General features: G+C 34.9%; 1 protein-coding gene across 6 annotated transcripts in view; it reads right to left on the bottom strand.

Moving 5' to 3' along the window:
- Positions 1-1,298: 1,298 nt before the first annotated feature.
- Positions 1,299-18,356, bottom strand: part of UBR3 (ubiquitin protein ligase E3 component n-recognin 3) — a 225,790-nt gene continuing 208,732 nt past the window's right edge. For all 6 annotated transcript variants that reach the window (XM_059928068.1, XM_059928071.1, XM_059928069.1 and 3 more), the window contains 4 exons: positions 7,502-7,681; positions 2,438-2,647; positions 1,715-1,854; positions 1,299-1,420 (listed from right to left, as the gene is read on the bottom strand). In XM_059928068.1, the coding sequence (XP_059784051.1) occupies positions 1,303-1,420; positions 1,715-1,854; positions 2,438-2,647; positions 7,502-7,681 (648 nt within the window). In that variant the 3' untranslated portion in view covers positions 1,299-1,302. The remainder of the gene's footprint in view (positions 1,421-1,714; positions 1,855-2,437; positions 2,648-7,501; positions 7,682-18,356) is intronic.

The following is an 18,356-nucleotide window of genomic DNA, read 5'->3' as shown; positions in this document are numbered from 1 at the left end:
ATTTTATATAACAAGCCATGGAAGTCCAAAGTACCAGGAATTGCTTGATAGCACTATATGTTAAATAATCATCAAATTATTGAATCATTTGGAAGAAAAATTTTGGTAGCAATATATCACATGCTTTTCTGTCATCTTCCCTCTCTAAGTACAGAGTGGGTTTTAGCTCAATCATTTCCATTCTTACTAACTTAAAAACCCTACAAACATAAACTGCTTTTCACAGCAGCTTCTAACAAGAATGCAGATGTACAGCTCATTCATGAGGATCATCACCACTGAGCCTTTTTTCTTCCCTTTTAGGAAACCGAGCAGAAATAGCAGTGATAACACTGCACAGATACAATATAGATGAACCTCTTGAGCTGATAAGGAAAGTTCCAGAACTATGCTTCATTTGTGGGGAAGTCAGAGCATTTTTCCAGTCCAATCATTTAAACAAAAACTTGGTTGGTAATAAAAGGTGGGCATGCAGAGAATCAAAATCTGCCATGTATATGTTCTTAAAACTTCTGATTTTATAATAAAATCGGTTTGTTACTACCTCAAGTAATTCATCCAAATGAAATGGCAAATTTTGATTTTTAGGGACTCCCCCAACCACACGTCCCCCAAAATGTACTGTATTATATTAACAGCAGCTATCTACTTATTTTACAACATTTCAATTATTTACCTGGGGAGAATATTTATGAAATTCCTGAGAATGAATTAAGTTTTCAGCAAAGCCTTAAACTTTTAACAGATTCCTCACAATAAGAAAAAATTGTAAAGTTCTACTATTAGACCAAATTTTACTATACAGTATTTCACATAAATCATGTTTTACATTTTTTTCTAATTACATACAGCAAAAATCTCAAATCAACACAAGAATGGCAGAGGGAAAGGATGCATTACGTTTAGCAGATGCAAATTAAAACACACAGATATAAAGAAGCAGTAAAACTTTAAATAAATCACACCCACTCTAAATATCAATGAATAGCAGATATGCATTGTTGGGAGAATCATTTTTAAATGATTTTGTCAACAAGTTGTGCTTCTTATTAATTGTGGACTTAAACAAAAAAAGGACCACTAAAGAATGATTTAACTTGTTACTTGTTATGCTCTCCATATACTTAAAAAAAAATTATTATACCATTAATGTGATTACCAAGCACCTAATTTTGGAAAGGCTTTATAATGTATGTTTTCTTTCTTTCCCTCAGCAAAAGCGTTAATCCCCCAAATTAAGTTAAAGCTTATTGTTGATAAATTCTTAATGAAAATGATATAATGCAATGCTAAGGTGGTGAGTCACAGCCCATTGTAATGTGGACCCCATCTTTTATTGATGTGATCAAAAGTATGAGAAATCCATTGTTGTTCAAGAACTTTGTATCTTTCTTTACAAATGTAGAGAGGCTTGCCTCGCCTAGAATAAAAAGGAAAAAAAAAGTATTAAAAGTAATATAATACAATGAAGATTTTACACACATTTTTAAAAATAGATTCTTTATGGCAAAAATCTCACATAGTAATTTGGTTTATTTCATATTTCTTTAACATGATGATGGGGGAAATATCCCCCAAAATAGAAATAGCTCTAAATTAATGACTGCCAGAAATAAAAAATAATTATTATTATAATTACAAAGTCAGGAATGGTACATTATTCTTACTGGCAAAACTTCAATAAAACATGTGGATATATCCATGCACATCTAACCTAAGATCTCGGTCTTCCTCTCCATGAGCATCCAAATACACAGAACCCCAGAGACAGAAGCGGTGCCCTCGAATGATGATAATCACTGATGCATTGATCAAAAGGAAAATCCCTGTTCCAGCACCACAGTTCTGAGAATGCTAAAAAAATTAAAAATATATGAATGAACTTCATAATCAAATGGACTTTATAAGAAAATCAAGAATGCCTTATCTTCTAAATAATACAGAAATGTTTAAATGTTTTAAAATCAGATTTCACCTAAGTTAAACTTATTAACTCATTCTTAATACTTTATTAACAATACATTAGGAGGAATTTGGATAAGGATTACCTAAGAAATCAATTAAGAGCTAACCTAAACCTAATTCAGAGGCTAGTGTCTACAACAGCATATATGACTACTGTTTCACAGCACAACATCTAAACATATATACCATTAAAGGGCAGCGGGATTCGGGAGAGGAACTGAAGCTGCACTTACGATAAGTTTTACTCACTTAAATAAAACCCCAGGTGTTTTTTCGTTGTTGTCATTGTTTTTGTTTTTACCCTTCTACTGGATTTAAAACAACAACAACAAAAACAAGATCCTTATACGTATCGTGTATTTAATTCAAAGAGCAGTTAAATTTGAAGAGCTGGCTTGACCATATATAACACATTTCCATGTGGGATGAGATTTGAGTTTTCATAAATTTTATACTATTTACTCTTGCTTACCAATACACATTCACAGTAACTTTGTTGCTTGCAGCAAAGTCCTTTCAGGCATACAAAAGTACCACAAACAAGGCAAACGGCAGGATCTTTAGGAACCTTGGTGCAGACACTACAGGTTTTTCTGTGGTAGTACTGGAAAATGGTGTTATAATTTTCAGGCAACTGTAGTAGGTGTGGCAATTTCCATCTTGACTCTTGGAGAAGCAAGGCCTAAAACATTATTCAAAAATATTCATTAGTCCTATGTATTTAAGTCACTAACACAAAATATTTATTTTTTAAAAGGTCTTTTTTTTTTTAAAGAAAAGAAAATCTGTCTCCAAGAATGTGGCTTATTTTCTTTATTAACACTCTTCCCATTTCCATTTTACAAATGACTAAAATAGTACTTCAACAATTACTATTCTCTATTTTAATGTAATTTTCAATTAAAACATGATGTAAGTTTTTAGACTAAGCACCTAAAACATTTAAATTTGTTAACTTTAAAAGAAAAATATTAAATATAACTAAGCATGCATGGAAAATATACACAGATGTACTTGTTTTTAAATATTCTTAATACATAATTTTAAACAGTTATACACATTTTTCAAAACCAAGTTTTTGACCTTTCTTAGATAAACAAACAATTCATTGGCTTTTTCTTTAGGGAAGATCATGGTTATAATTCATATTTCTATTTCAATACTTTATAATCTTTCCTTCCTAGAAGATGAAAAATCTTACACCTCAAGCTGTTAAGATCTTTTGTATCCATAAATGCTGGAGCTACAACTCTTTTCATAAATTTGCTCAGTAAGTGTGAAAAAAAAAACAAAACCAAATTAGTTAAATTTCCCTACAGGGTATTTTGTTCATTTTTTGCAGTTATATAAAAATACTGGAAATAGCATTAATTTTTTTTTCTAGATGCTACTTCATTAACACTTAAATCAGATAAAATGTAGTATGAATCTATTATCTTAAGAAACTGTATGGAGGCTGGCAATTCACATGGTGATCATCTCACATTACTTATAGCCATAATATATCTCAATCAGTCCAATAACTAAGTATCCAGCTTGGTGTTTATCAATATGTTCATGGATAAAGCAGCCATGGAAGCAAGGATAAGGACAATATATGGGCTTATAATATGCTGTTTGCCAGTACTCAGTGCCCAACCCCGGACTCCAAAGACTGCATATTCTGTAACGGGTTCATTATATATGGAACCCTTCCATCAGTGGAAGGAACAGCAATTTGTCCTCATTGAACTTGATACTTATCCAGATTAGGTTGTAAATTACCCAGCAGCACACACCACATGGTCTCTAATCAAAGAATTTTTTTCATAAAGATGTAACGCAATAGGTGGATGTCTATGGAATTAACTGATCTTAACATACAGTCAATCATCTGAAAAAAATCACTGGTCTTTTAAATGATGAACTACTTTGCTGATGAATTTTTAGATGGTACCAACTAGAAGGAAACACCTATTGAATGAGGTATATGCTCCTACAGAATGAGGTATACGAGCTAAAAAAGCAACCAGTACATAGGGTGATTGTTCTCTTACAGATGGAGTGCACAGGTTTGGGAACCAGGGGGTGGCATCTCTCATAAGTAGACCTAAAAATTCGGTCTTTAATTTCTGTTTCCCTGCTATTCTGGATTCTTCTGTGGTTTCAGTACTACCGTAAGGAAGCTGTGTGCTATCTGCCAACAAGGGACATAATAATAGTTCCACTGAATTAAAAACTAAATGTCATCTGACCACTCTAGGTTCCCTAATACCACTCGGAAAAGAAAGGGAATGGCTTACAGTATTGTCTGGAGGGAGTGATCTCATCAAATGAAATAGAAATACCCCCGGTAGCAGTATGTTCGAAACTAGAGATACACCCCACCCCCACCCCTAGTGCATTCAGGCCTGAAAGGTAAAAATTTCACACAAAACTATTACAGTCTTATATAAGCATGACAGGACAAATCACTGAGCTCAGACCTCTCAGAATAAAGTTTGGATCACATCTTTGTTCAAATAAATCCAACCAGTTGAGGTGCTGGTCAAAGAAGGTGAAAGAAGAAAGTCATATACTTGACTGTATATTAGCTACAATTTTATGACTAATTTAAAATTTTCTTGCTTGTTGTGGCATATATTTTTGTAATATTTTTCATTCTCTTTTCCTTTCTCCTACTACTGAATTCAGGGTGAGTAGGTGCTAATTAAAAATTTCCAGGCCATTGGGGTGTAAGAACAATAAATCACAGAAGGAATGGACATCTCCCAGAGCCTCTGGATTCAGGGAAGCTTGATGATATAACTACAGGATGTGACTTCAGGTTAGGTATTTGGGAAATGGTGGCTGTATCTGTGGTTGTAAAGGAAACAGTTACATCATTTTAAACAGGGGAAGAAATGAAACTCTGTGAATGAGGAGAAGGATGTCTATGTGCTGGGGAGGTAAGATGTGAAGGTAGCAGGCCACCAGTGTTTGTTTTTTCCAATTTCTCTAGCAACCTCATCTGCCTTCCTACATTGGCAGCATTATAACTTATTTTGGAAAATAACCACTTTTCCTGCTCCATACAGATCTGATGGTGTTGCCCCATCACAAGATCCTGCCCCATCACAGGGGTACACATATGATGCAAATTAGGCCAGTCAGATTCTCTCTCCCAGGAATCTGAATTTGGAGCATATATATAGGGAAGGAAAGTGGTTGAGATGGAGTCATCTAGCAGTAGCGCTTCAGAGAAAACAGACCAGAGGTTTGCAACCAAACTGCCTGCAATCAAAGAATCTTAGCTGTTACAAGAAAGGAGAAGCAGTAATTCAGACTATCTTTCAAGGAAAGCTGTTGCACTATTCAGCTCCAATCACTGTTTATATTTATCTAAGTCTCTCTATTCAAATTTAAAGTTGCTGGTTAAAAAGAAATCTGGTTGACAAATGGACAGAGTTGAGGTTCGAGATAGAACAGAGTAAAGGGACAAGTGTAGGGATGCAGGTCAGATAGGGGTGCGTTCAAATAACATAAAAATTCTGCATAAGTATAAATAAATAAATATGTACTGTTCTCACTCTAAAACAAATAGTTATCACTCAATTTTACAAAAAGATGAAATATATTTAAATGGTAAATTCTTATTTTCTATCAATATTCACAACAGTAATCATTCATCTAAAAAGGGAGGCTTATTCTTATACTATCAAGTGATTTCATTTTTATCTATTGCTCAACCCATGGCACATATGAAGACAAAATAATTTTAGGTATGCTCATCACTTTTTCTCCTGTCCTGGTTCTACAATAATAACCAACTCTTACTCCAAGACATTCCTCATAGGTTTTCAGACACCAAAATATAACTTCAGATTATAGCTATAATTGTGAGTAAAGCAATTACTAGATAGGAAAATATTTTTATACATAATACACAAGGTTCAATTAACTTCTTCAATTTTCCTTTCCTTTTAAAAAAAGTATAAAATGAGATAATATCTCTTTAAGGATTTCAATAGAAAATGAAAATGAACAAAAGCAGAGACATTTATTATTTATGCTTCCCTTGCCTTTGTTATTCACTTCAATGTTTTAAGAATTAAGTCTAGTGACAACCTCCATCTGAAATACTAATTTTTCTATTGTTCCTTTGACATTAAAATTCTCGTTTTTCCTGAAATCGGTTCCCCTTTCATCAGTTCTATTTCTCCCAATGACATTAATCCACCATTTAATTGTTTCACAAATATTTATTAGGTGACTAGTCTATATCAGGCACTTTCCAGAACTAGGGATTCAAGAATAAACAAGAAACAATTTTTGCCTTGTGGAGCCCCCATTCAGACACATTAAACAAACAAGTGATAAACATGGCAACTATTAGAAACAGTGGCAAAAGTACTGTCATACATAATTGAGGGAGATGGACTCTCAGATAAAGCTTTATAGAAGAGGTAACATTTATCTTAGCAAAGCCTTCATGGGTAATTAATAGGAAAACAGCAGGAAGATTGCTTTAAATAAAAGTAACAGCAATAAGCAATAGCACAGATGTTTAAAAAATGCATAGCATACTTAAGAAATAGTCTTCCGTGGTTTAAGCAAGGTGGTGGCTGGGAAGTGGTATGAAATGAAGTTAGAAAGGCAAGCAAGATGGTGAATGCCATGAAAAGCCATGAAAAGCTTCCTGTCTTTCTCCATAGTCAATGGGACATCCATAGTCAGTGGTTTTTAAGCAGGAGCAGGTTCCCATCAGAACTATGTATACTAGTTACTACTCTTCTGATGACTTGAGTTCAAGATTTTAAAGTCATGTCACCAAGGCCTATATATTTTTCTCAAATGTGTCTCTTGCATTGGTTACATTCTGTCTAATTTCTGCTAGCTATCAAAACAATAATCCAGATTTTCATCACCACTAAATAATCTCTGGTTTCCCTTTCTCCATAACGTCAATTTTACTTACTAAAAAAGCCACTAAAATTACCTCCCTAAAACACGACTTTCATCATATTATCCCATTTCTCAAAAACTGTAATTCTAGAGAAAAGAGAGTCTGAGCACCAAACCATGGCACTAAGAGCCACCCACCACTGTCAGCACTCCACCTTTCCAATTCCCTCATCTCCAACACAACACCTTTACCCATCGAACTGGCAGCATAGAGTCAGCAAATTTTAAAGTTAAAGACATGATCTTTTAGATGTGCAAGTCCAAATCTTTAATTTTTATGTGACAGTCCTCTTTCCAATAAGCTTACAAGTTCCTTGTCTATCTTAAAATTCCTTTGTACCTTCCAAGTCTAGTGCTATGACTATTTAACGTATTCAATAAAAACCTGATGACCTAAAACAAACTAAAAGTAACACACTATACCTTAGTTTTGTTAACTGAAACATTTCTGCTTTTACACTCATAGATAAATATAAGTAAACCATTCTTTCAAAATAATTAGTTTAATAAATACTGCCAAGACTAGATTACCTGAAATTTTAAATTCTTCATTATTCTCTTACCTATTAGCATGTCACCACTATAGCAAGTGAGTATTACTCTTTTTACATACCTTTCCTTGTTCGGCATGTCTTTCAGTAAATGAATTTATCTCAAAACACCACTGAGATATAATATCAAATGCTGGAACTGGCCAATCCAGACAGGAGGCACTGATGAATGGATGTTCTGTTTGGTAAAATGTTGGCAGAAGTCCCAGGCAGCTGGAAAGAACTGAAAATTCTTCTTCTTCCTTTTAGATATGAAATAGAAAATTCTCAAGACATTTCATCATGAACATTTCCCATTATAGATATTTTAAGTGTCATTCTCATCAATTACTTCTGGATAGTAAGAAAACTTTAACTGAGTCAACTAAATAAAGTGAGGGGAGTAAGAGGAGCAAAGAAGAGAGAAAAAGGTTCGGAGCTGTTATATCCAATATTTCCATTATATTTCTCTTTGAAATTTAACTTCTAAGTGCCATAGCATCTGCTTCATTTATACATTTACTTTTAAAATAGTGTTTTCACATATCTGATGAATATAGCCTATAGAACCTAGCTACTCTATGAAAGCAAATGTTAATTTGGGGCAAAGGGAAAGTGACTTTTGGTTAAAAAGACATAGACTGTCAGTGTGGATAAAGAAGAACAATAGCAAAAACATGGAATTCACAACAGACAGTGCTAAATCGTTTGCCTAGACCCTGAATGAGTGTGAAACAAAGTCAGTTTTAAAAAGAGGATAGAGGGCTTCCCTGGTGGCGCAGTGGTTGAGAACCTGCCTGCCAATGCAGGGGACATGGGTTCGTGCCCTGGTCTGGGAAGATCCCACGTGCTGCAGAGCAGCTGGGCCCGTGAGCCACAATTACTGAGCCTGCGCGTCTGGAGCCTGTGCTCCGCAACAGGGGAGGCCGCGATAGTGAGAGGCCCGCGCACCGCGATTTAGAGTGGCCCCCGCTCGCCACAGCTGGAGAGGGCCCTCGCACAGAAACGAAGACCCAACACAGCCAAAAATAAATAAAAAACAAATACTTAAAAAAAAAAAAAAAAAAGGATTTTCTTTAAAAAATAAAAAAAATAAAAAGAGGGTAGAGTTTTTAAAAACTTGAGAGCTCTAAGTGCCAGGTAATCTGAAGCTCTACTTAGTAATAACAGAACCAGTGGAATCAATGATCCAAGGACTCATATCTTGAAAGTTGATTTTTAAAGGAGTTTGTTAGTCTTGTAAACACCAAAATATACCCCTCACCCCTCTTTATTTAACTGAAAATCCATTTAGGAGGCAAGTTAGTCTACTTTCCCCTGTCCACTGGATCAATTAATTCCTAACATCCTTCAAATTCCAGCTCCTCAGGGAAGCCTTTCCTGACCCCACTTAATGGACACCTTAGACTACCTAGTTCCATTGAGATAAAATTAGTACGTCCATACTGTGTAAACACTTCAGTTCTTGCATTTATACTTTCTACGTTAAAAATAAATTAGCGTGTCCTCTACGACTGTGGGAGTAGTCCCTGGGAGTAGGGGCTCTGTCCTCCCGGTGCTTGGCACATAGCAGACATTCAACAAACATGTTTGCAAAACAACTAATTATGTGGATTAAGTACAAAATTCTGAAATACGCTATAAAGAAGAAATAAAGGGGAACTCCCTGACGGTCCAGAGGTTAGGTCTCTGGCGCTTTCACTGCCGGGACCCAGGTTCAATCCCTGGTCGGGGTACTAAGATCCCACAAGCCATGCAGCACAGCCAAAAAAAAAAAAAAAAAGAAATAAAGATGAAAAAGCAAAATGATATGCAGGCTGAAAAAGATGCTAATTTTTTAAATCACTAGAAATGAGGCCACAAATCCCCCATTTGTATAGATACATTAATAAGGCATGTTAAAAACTAACTTTACTGAGGTATAATTTACATACCATAAAATTCACCCACTTTACGTGAAGTCTGATGAATTTTAGAAAATGTATACTCATGCAACCACTGCTACAATAAAATTTTAGAACAATTCCATCCCCTGAAAAAGTTCCTTGGTGCTCTTCTGCAATCAATTCCAGCCCCTACTCCTGGCCCCAAACAACCACTTATCTGCTTTCTGCCATTATAATCTGACACTTATCTGCTTTCTGCCAACTATAATCTGCCATTATAGTTTAGGGATTTTTAAAAATTCCATGTAAATGGAATCATACAGTATGTAGTCTTTTGTACCTGGCCTCTTTCACTTAGCGCAGTATTTTTAGATTCATTCGTGTTATTGCGTGTATCAGCAGTCCATTCCTTTTTATTGCTGAGTAGTATTCCACTGGATGAATACACCGCATTTTGTTCATGCATTTGCTTGTTGATGGAATTCTGGGTTGTTGCCAGTTTTCAACTACTACAAATTAGCCTGTTATGAACATTCATATAAAAGTCTTTATGTGGACATAAGTTTTCATTTATTTTGGTAGACACTTATTTATTTTGGGGCTGTACTGTAAGTATGCTTAACTTTTTAAAGAAGCTCTCAAACTTCTTCTAAATTTGACTATACCATTTTGCATTCCCACCAGCAAATGACTGAAGAGTGTCAGGTACTCCAGATCCTCACCAACACCTGTAACATTAATTTGTACTCTAATCAATAATGATGTTGAACACCTTTTCATGTATTGTTGGTCATTCATATACATTCTGATGAGAAGTGTGCCCTATTCAAATTTTTTGCTCACTTTGTGTTTTTTGCTTTTTTATTATTGAGTTATGAGTTCCTGATATATTCTGGATACAATAATTTCTCAATATATTTTTTGAGATATAATTTGCATACCATAAAATTCATCCTTTTAAAATGTACAATTTAGTGAGTTTTAGTATATTCACAGAATTGTGCAACCATCACCCACTATCTAATTCCAGAATATTTCCATCACCCTATTTTCTTAATTTCATTTTCAGACTACTCATTGCTAATGCACAGAAACACAACTGACTTTTTTGGTACATTTATCATATATCTTACAACCTTGCTAAACTCGTTTATGAGCTCTAATAGCTTTTTAGAGATTCCTTACAATTTTCCACAAACAAGATCATCTAATTTGCAAACAGAGATTGTTTTCCCTCTTCCTTTCCAATCTGGATGCCTTTTATTTCTTTTTCTTGCCTAACTGCTCTTTCTAGAACCTCCAATATAGTGCTTAAAAGACAGGAAGAGGGCAGACATCCTTGTCTTATTTCTTATCTTTGTGGGCAAGCTTTCTATCTTTCACTTCTAAATATGATATTAGCTATGGGGTTCTCATAGGTGCCCTTTATCAGACTTTCCCTTCTATTCCTTTTTTCAGTGTTTTTTTTTTTTTTTAAATGAAAGGGTGTTAGATTTTGTCAAATGGCTACTGAGATGAGCATATGCTTTTTAAAAATGTATTCTATTAATATGGTAAATTAAGTTTATTGATTTTTTATTGTTGTTGAGCCAATGTGCATTCCTAGGATAAACCCATTTGGTCACGGTGTATTATCCTTTTTACTGGTAATATTTTATTAAGGCTTTTGCTTTTATGTTCATGTGAGATATGGGTTTGTAGTTTTCTTTTCTCATGATGCCTGGATTGGGTATTGGTAAAACTGGCCTCATAAAATGAGTATGGAGTGTCCCTTCTTCCTCTGTTTACTAAGTTTATATAATATTGATACAATTTCTTCCTTAAATTTTTCATAGAATTCATCATGATGTTATCTTTGTTGTTATAAAGTTGTTGATCTCATTTTTTGGCAGGATAATAATTGTAGAAGTTTAATAACTAAATCAATTTCCTTACTCAATATAGATCTATTCAAAATTTTCTATTTCTTCTTGAGTCAGTTTTAGTAATTTGCATCTTTCAAAGAATTTGTTCATTTTATCTATGTTATCAAATTTGTTTGCAAATGTTATTCATAATATTCTCTTATGGCTCTGTAGGGACGTTTCCTCCTTCATTCCTGATATTGGTAATTTGTATCTTCTCTCTCTTTTTTTTTTTTTCCATATCAATCTAGTGAGGAGTCTGGTTCCTGGTTAAAAACCTATGTGTGTTTTTTCAGGACTAACTACAGATAATTACAAAGGTTTTACTTTGCAGGCCTCATGGTGAAAACTGCCCTCCCTCCACCAGACTTGGCACACAGTCAGTGCACTGCAGTCTCTGAAGGGATTTGCAATCATGGTCTCAGGCCCCCTGGCCAGTCATGCTCTTTCACACATTTACATTCCCAGGCCTGGCACCTTTATTCCTAGGCCTCTCTATCTGAGGCCTTGGGCAGGGGTCACTTTGACACTTCTGCCAAGGCCACCTTATGAAGGGAAAAAGCTGAAACCTTCAAGAAACTTTTCCCCACTCTGACTCAGTACCCAGGACTCTTCCACTCCTATCCCTACCCCTTCACCCCCCTCTCCACCTCAGAGTTCATGACACTGCAAGAACCTTCTGTTTGAGGCTCCCTTAACAGATTCCCACATCCGTGCTGATCCACCTGATCCTTAACCGGTACACCATTTCATTCTATGAAGGTGATGGAACGGGGAATCAGCATTTTCTCTGATTTTAGCCTCTTGATTATACTATCACAGTAAGTGATTAAAGGTTTAACTCTTTCATGTGCGGCTTCCTGCTTTAATCAGCCACTCCAGTACCTAGCAGCTCAGTTCTCTCTCTCCCAGCTCAGCTGAGCTCCTGACATTTAGGTGTATCCATTTTATTGATCTTTGCAAAGAACCAGATTTTGAACTAATTGATTTTCTCTACTGTTTCTCCTTTACTATTCATTGACTTCTGCTCTGATTTTTGTAATTTCCTTTCTTTTACTTGTTTTGGGTTTAATTTACTCTTATTCTAGTTTCATAAAGTAACAATTTAGATAAATGATTTTAGACCTTTCCTCTGTTTAAATATAAGCATTTGAAGCTATATCTCTCCAAGAACTATTTTAGGGGCATTTCACAATTTTGCTATCCTGTGTTTTCATTTTCACTCAGTTTACGTGTTTTCTGATTTCCATGTGATTTCTGCTTTGATACATAAGTTATTTAGAAGTGTGCTGCTTAATTCTCACACATTTTGGGATTTATACATTTCTTTCTTTTACTGACTTCTAATTTAATTCTGTGTGGTAAGAAAATATGTTTTGTGATTTCAATTCTTTTAAATTTATTGCTACTTGCTTTATGGCTTGGCATATGGTACACTCTGGTGAATGGGCCATGTGCACTTGTAAAAAATATGCATTCCGATATTGTTTGGTGGAGTATTCTATAGATGTCAATCAAGCTGACTGATAGTATGGTTCAGGTCTCATTTATCCCTGTTGATTTTCTATCTACTTTTTATTGATCACTAAGAAAAAACACTGAAGTTTCCAGCTATAATTGCGGATTGTCTATTTCTTCTTTCAATTCTGTCAATTTCTGCTTTATGTAATTTGGGGTTTTGTTGTTTTGTACATATATATTTACAGCTGTTATATCTTCCTGCTCTATTGAGAGAGGGCATTTATGTTCTAATGTAAGGCACAAAAACAACTTGAGACAATGGGAACTACTAATGGTAGGAAAATAGCAATACTTTTTCATCTTCTTTATGACAGGAAATCCAACAATGGATAAAAATGAACAAAGATCTACATAAATGTATTTTTCCCCCTGGGATTCACAGACTACTTCAGGATTACTTGGCCTCTCATGAAGCAGATGTTGAATCCAAAAGTGGGTCACTAAAATGAAAGAAACCTGAGGAAAAATGTATAAAAGAAGAAAAAAATGAAAGAAAAGTTGCTCATTCCTCCCTATCATTTGACTTGTACAAAATAGATGAGAGTGTCAGATTATTCTACACAAAGAAAAACTCATGAGATACTTTTTTAAAGATCAGATACTAGGGGGCTTCCCTGGTGGCACAGTGGTTGAGAATCTGCCTGCCAATGCAGGGATCACGGGTTCGAGCCCTGGTCTGGGAAGATCCCACATGCCGCGGAGCAACTAGGCCCGTGAGCCACAATTACTGAGCCTGCGCGTCTGGAGCCTGTGCTCCGCAACAAGAGAGGCCGCGATAATGAGAGGCCCACGCACCGCGATGAAGAGTGGCCTCCACTTGCCACAACTAGAGAAAGCCCTCGCATAGAAATGAAGACCCAACACAGCCATAAATAAATTAATTAATTTTAAAAAAAAAGAAAAGAAAACCCTAATGACTTAAAAAAAAAAAAAAAAGATCAGATACTAAATGATTTTCCCAGTCATTTTCATTTCCTAATTATTTTCAAAAGAAGCATTATGTAACAAGTAGGTCATAGTAAAGAAAACCAAATGGCTCTGCATAAGGAAAATGCTCAACCTTAGGAAAAATGTAAATTGAAACAACCTTAAAAAAAAAAAATCTACATTGAGATATTTTACCTAGACCAAAGATCTAGAGGCAAAGATTAAATAATATGATAACACACTAAGTAGACACAAGTACAGGGAAACTTTCACACATCACTGGTGTTAACATAATTGGTACAACTTCAATGAAAGGTACTCTGGCAATAACCATCAAAACTACAAAAGTATGCAAATGCTGAAACAGCAAATCACTTCTAAGGATTTTTGTGTGTGTGTGTGCATAAACTTTTTTTTTTTTTTTTGGAGTATAATTGCTTTACAAAGCTGTGGTAGTTTCTGCTGTACAATGACGTGAATCAGCTATATGTATACATACATCCCCTCCCTCTTGGACTTCCCTCCCATCGCCCCCCCATCCCACCCATCTAGGTCATCACAGAGCACCGAGCTGAGCTCCCTGTGCTATACAGCAGCTTCCCAATGTGGTACATATATACAATGGAGTATTACTCAGCTACTTCTAAGAATTTATCCTACAAATACAATCAAAAACATGCAAAATAACTTGTGCATACTATTATTCATTGCGGTATCATTTGTAAATAGCAACGGACTAGAAATAACCCAAATGTTTATTAATAGGGGACTAATTAAATACATCCTGGTACATCATACATGAAATATTCTGAAACTGTAAGACAAAATGAGGAAGGTCTTCATGTATTGAATATGAAATGATCTCCAAGATACACTCTTAAGGGAAAAAAAATGCAAGCTGAAGAACAATGTATAAAAAGAGGACTAAAAGAAAAAAAAAATACACCCTCCCCACACACACATATTTCTTGTATATGCATAAAATGTCTCTGGAATAATACAGAGGAAGCTGATAGCAACTGGGCAGCAATCAAGTGGCTAGTGAAAGGGGTAAAACAGATTTTTTTCCATAGAATATCTTCTTGTACCTTTTGAATTTTAAAAAATGTGAATACATTACCTGTTCAAAAAATAAGTACTTTTTTTCCTATAAATTATTGCAGTGGTATATTTACACTATTTAAAAAACTAGAAGTATAAAAAGATACTGTTTTTAAAAAAGTCTCTCCACCATTCTTTTTTCCCTTCTATCCAAATCTCAAACTCACTAACCCAACTCCTCGGTAAGAACTGACCATAATTCTTAACGTATTTTTCCAGAGTATCATACATACACACACACAAGCAAATATGAGTACCATTATTTTTCCTCTATTTTCATTTAATATAGCACACCTTGCCTTGGGATACTTAATATATTTTTGAGAAATTTCCATATTAGCACATAGAAAACTTTCTATTCTTTTTTCTTCTGCAGAGTATGCCATTGTATGAATAAACCACAATTTATTTAACCAGTTTTTCATTGATGGACACTTGAGATGTTTTCAATTTTGTCTGCTATTCTCGTATGTCTATTCAACTATCAACAAATCAATCACTATATTATTATACTTTAAGAAATGTCTATAGAGTATTCATATTGAGATCAAACAGAGTATAATATGCAATAAGATAGTGGCTTTTACAGACTTAAAACTAGAAGAAAATAACATGTACTCCTCAAAAACTGATTTGTGTACTAAGCAGCGGCATAGCTCAGATGTTAATAGTACAGATTTGGCATCCAGACTAAATGTGTTTGAATTCTGGCAGCTTTACTTACTAGCTGTGAATCTTGAGCAAGTTATTCATCTCTCTGTGCCTGTTTTCTTGTCTGTAAAGTGAAGATTATAACAGCTACCTCATAGTTTTGTGAAGCTTAAATGAATTTAAATGCAAAGCACTTAAAACAATGCTTAGCATGTAGTCAGTGTACAATAAATGCTAGCTATCACTATTATTCGAAGAGAAACTACTTTTGACAGATAGAAGAAAGACAAAAGAATTAAAGGAGATATATTAGAGCAGTGGTTTTTCAACTTTGGAGGGTGGGTGGATAATCCACCTATAATAATCTGATAACTATTTTCTTCCAAGAAAAATACACATACACAAACAGTTTACAAACAATGCTATGGAATTCAAAAACTACCTCCAGTCCCTCTGTTAATAATTCCAGAATTAGAGTATAAATAAGAGAAGATGCAATTAAGTTGGAGCAAAGATAAAGAGAACCACATGCGTTACTATAATCAGCCCTAATATGGTACTAGAAATAGTGTTAGACTAAGATATTTAACTAAATGAGGAAAGTGTAATAGAGTTGTGTGGAGAGCAGGCTTCTGTGTCAGAACATGTACCAGGTACCATTCTTGATGATGTCCCATGGATAACAAAATGTTTGTTTAAAAAGTGTATTATTAAACTCAAGAGCGTCCTGGCTATTAGAAATAATCACTGAATTCATTAGCAAGGTGGCTAAATATAGAAGATTAACGTTCAAAAATTCCAACTGGATTTCTCCATTTTAGCAACATATTGGAAAATGTAATTTTAAATGATTCCATTTACAATAAAACAAACAGACATACACGGGAAACTTTAAAAGCATTCTTTTTGGGGTAGGGCACAAAAAAGGATACTGCCTATTACTTTCACTGCTCAAAATAGTACTGGACATGCATTAAGACAACAATAGAGAAATAAAGATTTGAAAGGAAGGGATGATACTGTCATTATTTTCAGATGATATGATACACAGAATACCTAAAAGAATCAACAGGCAAACTACTAGAATTAATAGAGAGTTCAGCAAGTGCCCAGTCACAAGAACATGCAAAAATCAATAGTATTATTTTATACCAGCAAGGAGTAATCAGAGAATGTTACAGAAATCGAGATATCATTTAAATAGAAACTAAAACCATAAAGCCTCTAGATTAGCTTTATAAAAAATACCAGACTTTAAGATGACAATTTTAAAATTCTATGAAAATATTAAAAGAAGACTTGAATAAATGGACATAAAAACTATGTTCAATGCCTTAAAACGATAATTCAAAGAGATCCTCATCTAACAGCTTGTAGGAGTTTGGAAAGATATTTAAGAATTGATAAAACATTTATATATAAGAATAAAGGTGCATATATAGCTAACCAGAAAAAAATTTTAGAAAAAAGAATTTGGCAAAAAGATATTAGAAGGAAAAAAAAAAGTGAAACTCACCCTGCCAGATATAATGTCTATAATAAAACCATTGTTAAGAGTGTGGAGCTTCCCTGGTGGAGCAGTGGGGGCTTCCCTGGTGGCACAGTAGTTAAGAATCCACCTGCCAATGCAGGGGACACGGGTTCGAGCCCTGGTCCAGGAAGATCCCACATGCCGCGGAGCAACTAAGCCCATGCGCCAAGACTACTGAGCCTGCGCTCTAGAGCCCACGAGCCACAACTACTGAGCCCACGCGCCACAACTACTGAAGCCCGCACGCCTAGAGCCAGTGCTCCGCAACAAGAGAAGGCACCGCAATGAGACGCCCGCGCACCGCAACCAAGAGTAGCCGCCGCTCGCCGCAACTAGAGAAGGCCAGTGTGCAGCAACGAAGACCCAACGCAGCCAAAAATAAATAAATGTTTACTTTAAAAAAAAAAAAAAGAGTGTGCTACTAGTATAGGAACAAATAGGTCAGTAGTATACAACAAAGAATCCAGAAATATAGAAACACGTTAGCATAAGAAATTAGTATGAAAAAGTTAGGTTATTTTATAAATAGATTATTTTGTAAATAGTCTTAGGAAAACTGCCTCATCAAATGGAGAAAAAATTAAATCTTTACTTCATACCTTACTACAAAATAAACTTCAGATTAAATGAAAAACATAAATGTAAAGACAAAACTATAAAAATAAGAGAAGAAAATATAAAATAACTTTATAATCTCAGACTGGAGGAGGATTTTAAAAATAAGATTCCAAAAGCATAAGTCATAGATAAAAAAGTGATAGGTCTGATGACATTAAAATTAAATATTTCTGTTCCACAAAGGGCAATACAAAGTCTGTTAAAAGATATCTGCAAAACTGACAAAGCAATAGCAAGACAGTGACAGAAAACCCAATTTTTTTAAATGCTCAAAGAATAGGAATAGGAAATATACAGAGGAAAATTTAAATGTCTAAAAAGTACATGGACTGATGATCAACTGCATTTATATTAGAGAAATGCAAAGTAAATTAACCATAAGCATATACTTTACCCCCATCTGACTGGCAAATATTAGAACACTGGATAATAAGTGCTAGCAAGTATAGGGCAGAAAACAAGAACCCTCATGCAATGCAAATGGGAATGTGAACCTTGAGCAGCCATGTTAGAGGCAAGGAGGCGGAACGTATCCCATACATACACAGGCAACCCCATAGCTCGCTAGGCATAGAATCCAGAGAAAGTATAAAAGTATACAAAACATTAGGTTCATTGCAGCGGTTTATTTTTTTTCATGGTAGCAAAGATTTGAAGGCAGCCTAGATGTTCACCAATGAGGAGTAAGTAAAATGTGGAATACACATATATTGGAATACCACTATGAAGAAATAAGAAAGAATTATCTCGAGCTACATGATTAGGTCTAAATGATACAATATTTAGCACGAAAAAAGTA

This window comes from Balaenoptera ricei, chromosome 7 (genome assembly GCF_028023285.1).
Source record: "Balaenoptera ricei isolate mBalRic1 chromosome 7, mBalRic1.hap2, whole genome shotgun sequence".
In the NCBI taxonomy this organism is placed as follows: domain Eukaryota; kingdom Metazoa; phylum Chordata; class Mammalia; order Artiodactyla; family Balaenopteridae; genus Balaenoptera; species Balaenoptera ricei.
The sequence above is the reverse complement of the archived record's forward strand: the minus strand, read 5'-3'. Positions and strand labels throughout refer to the sequence as shown.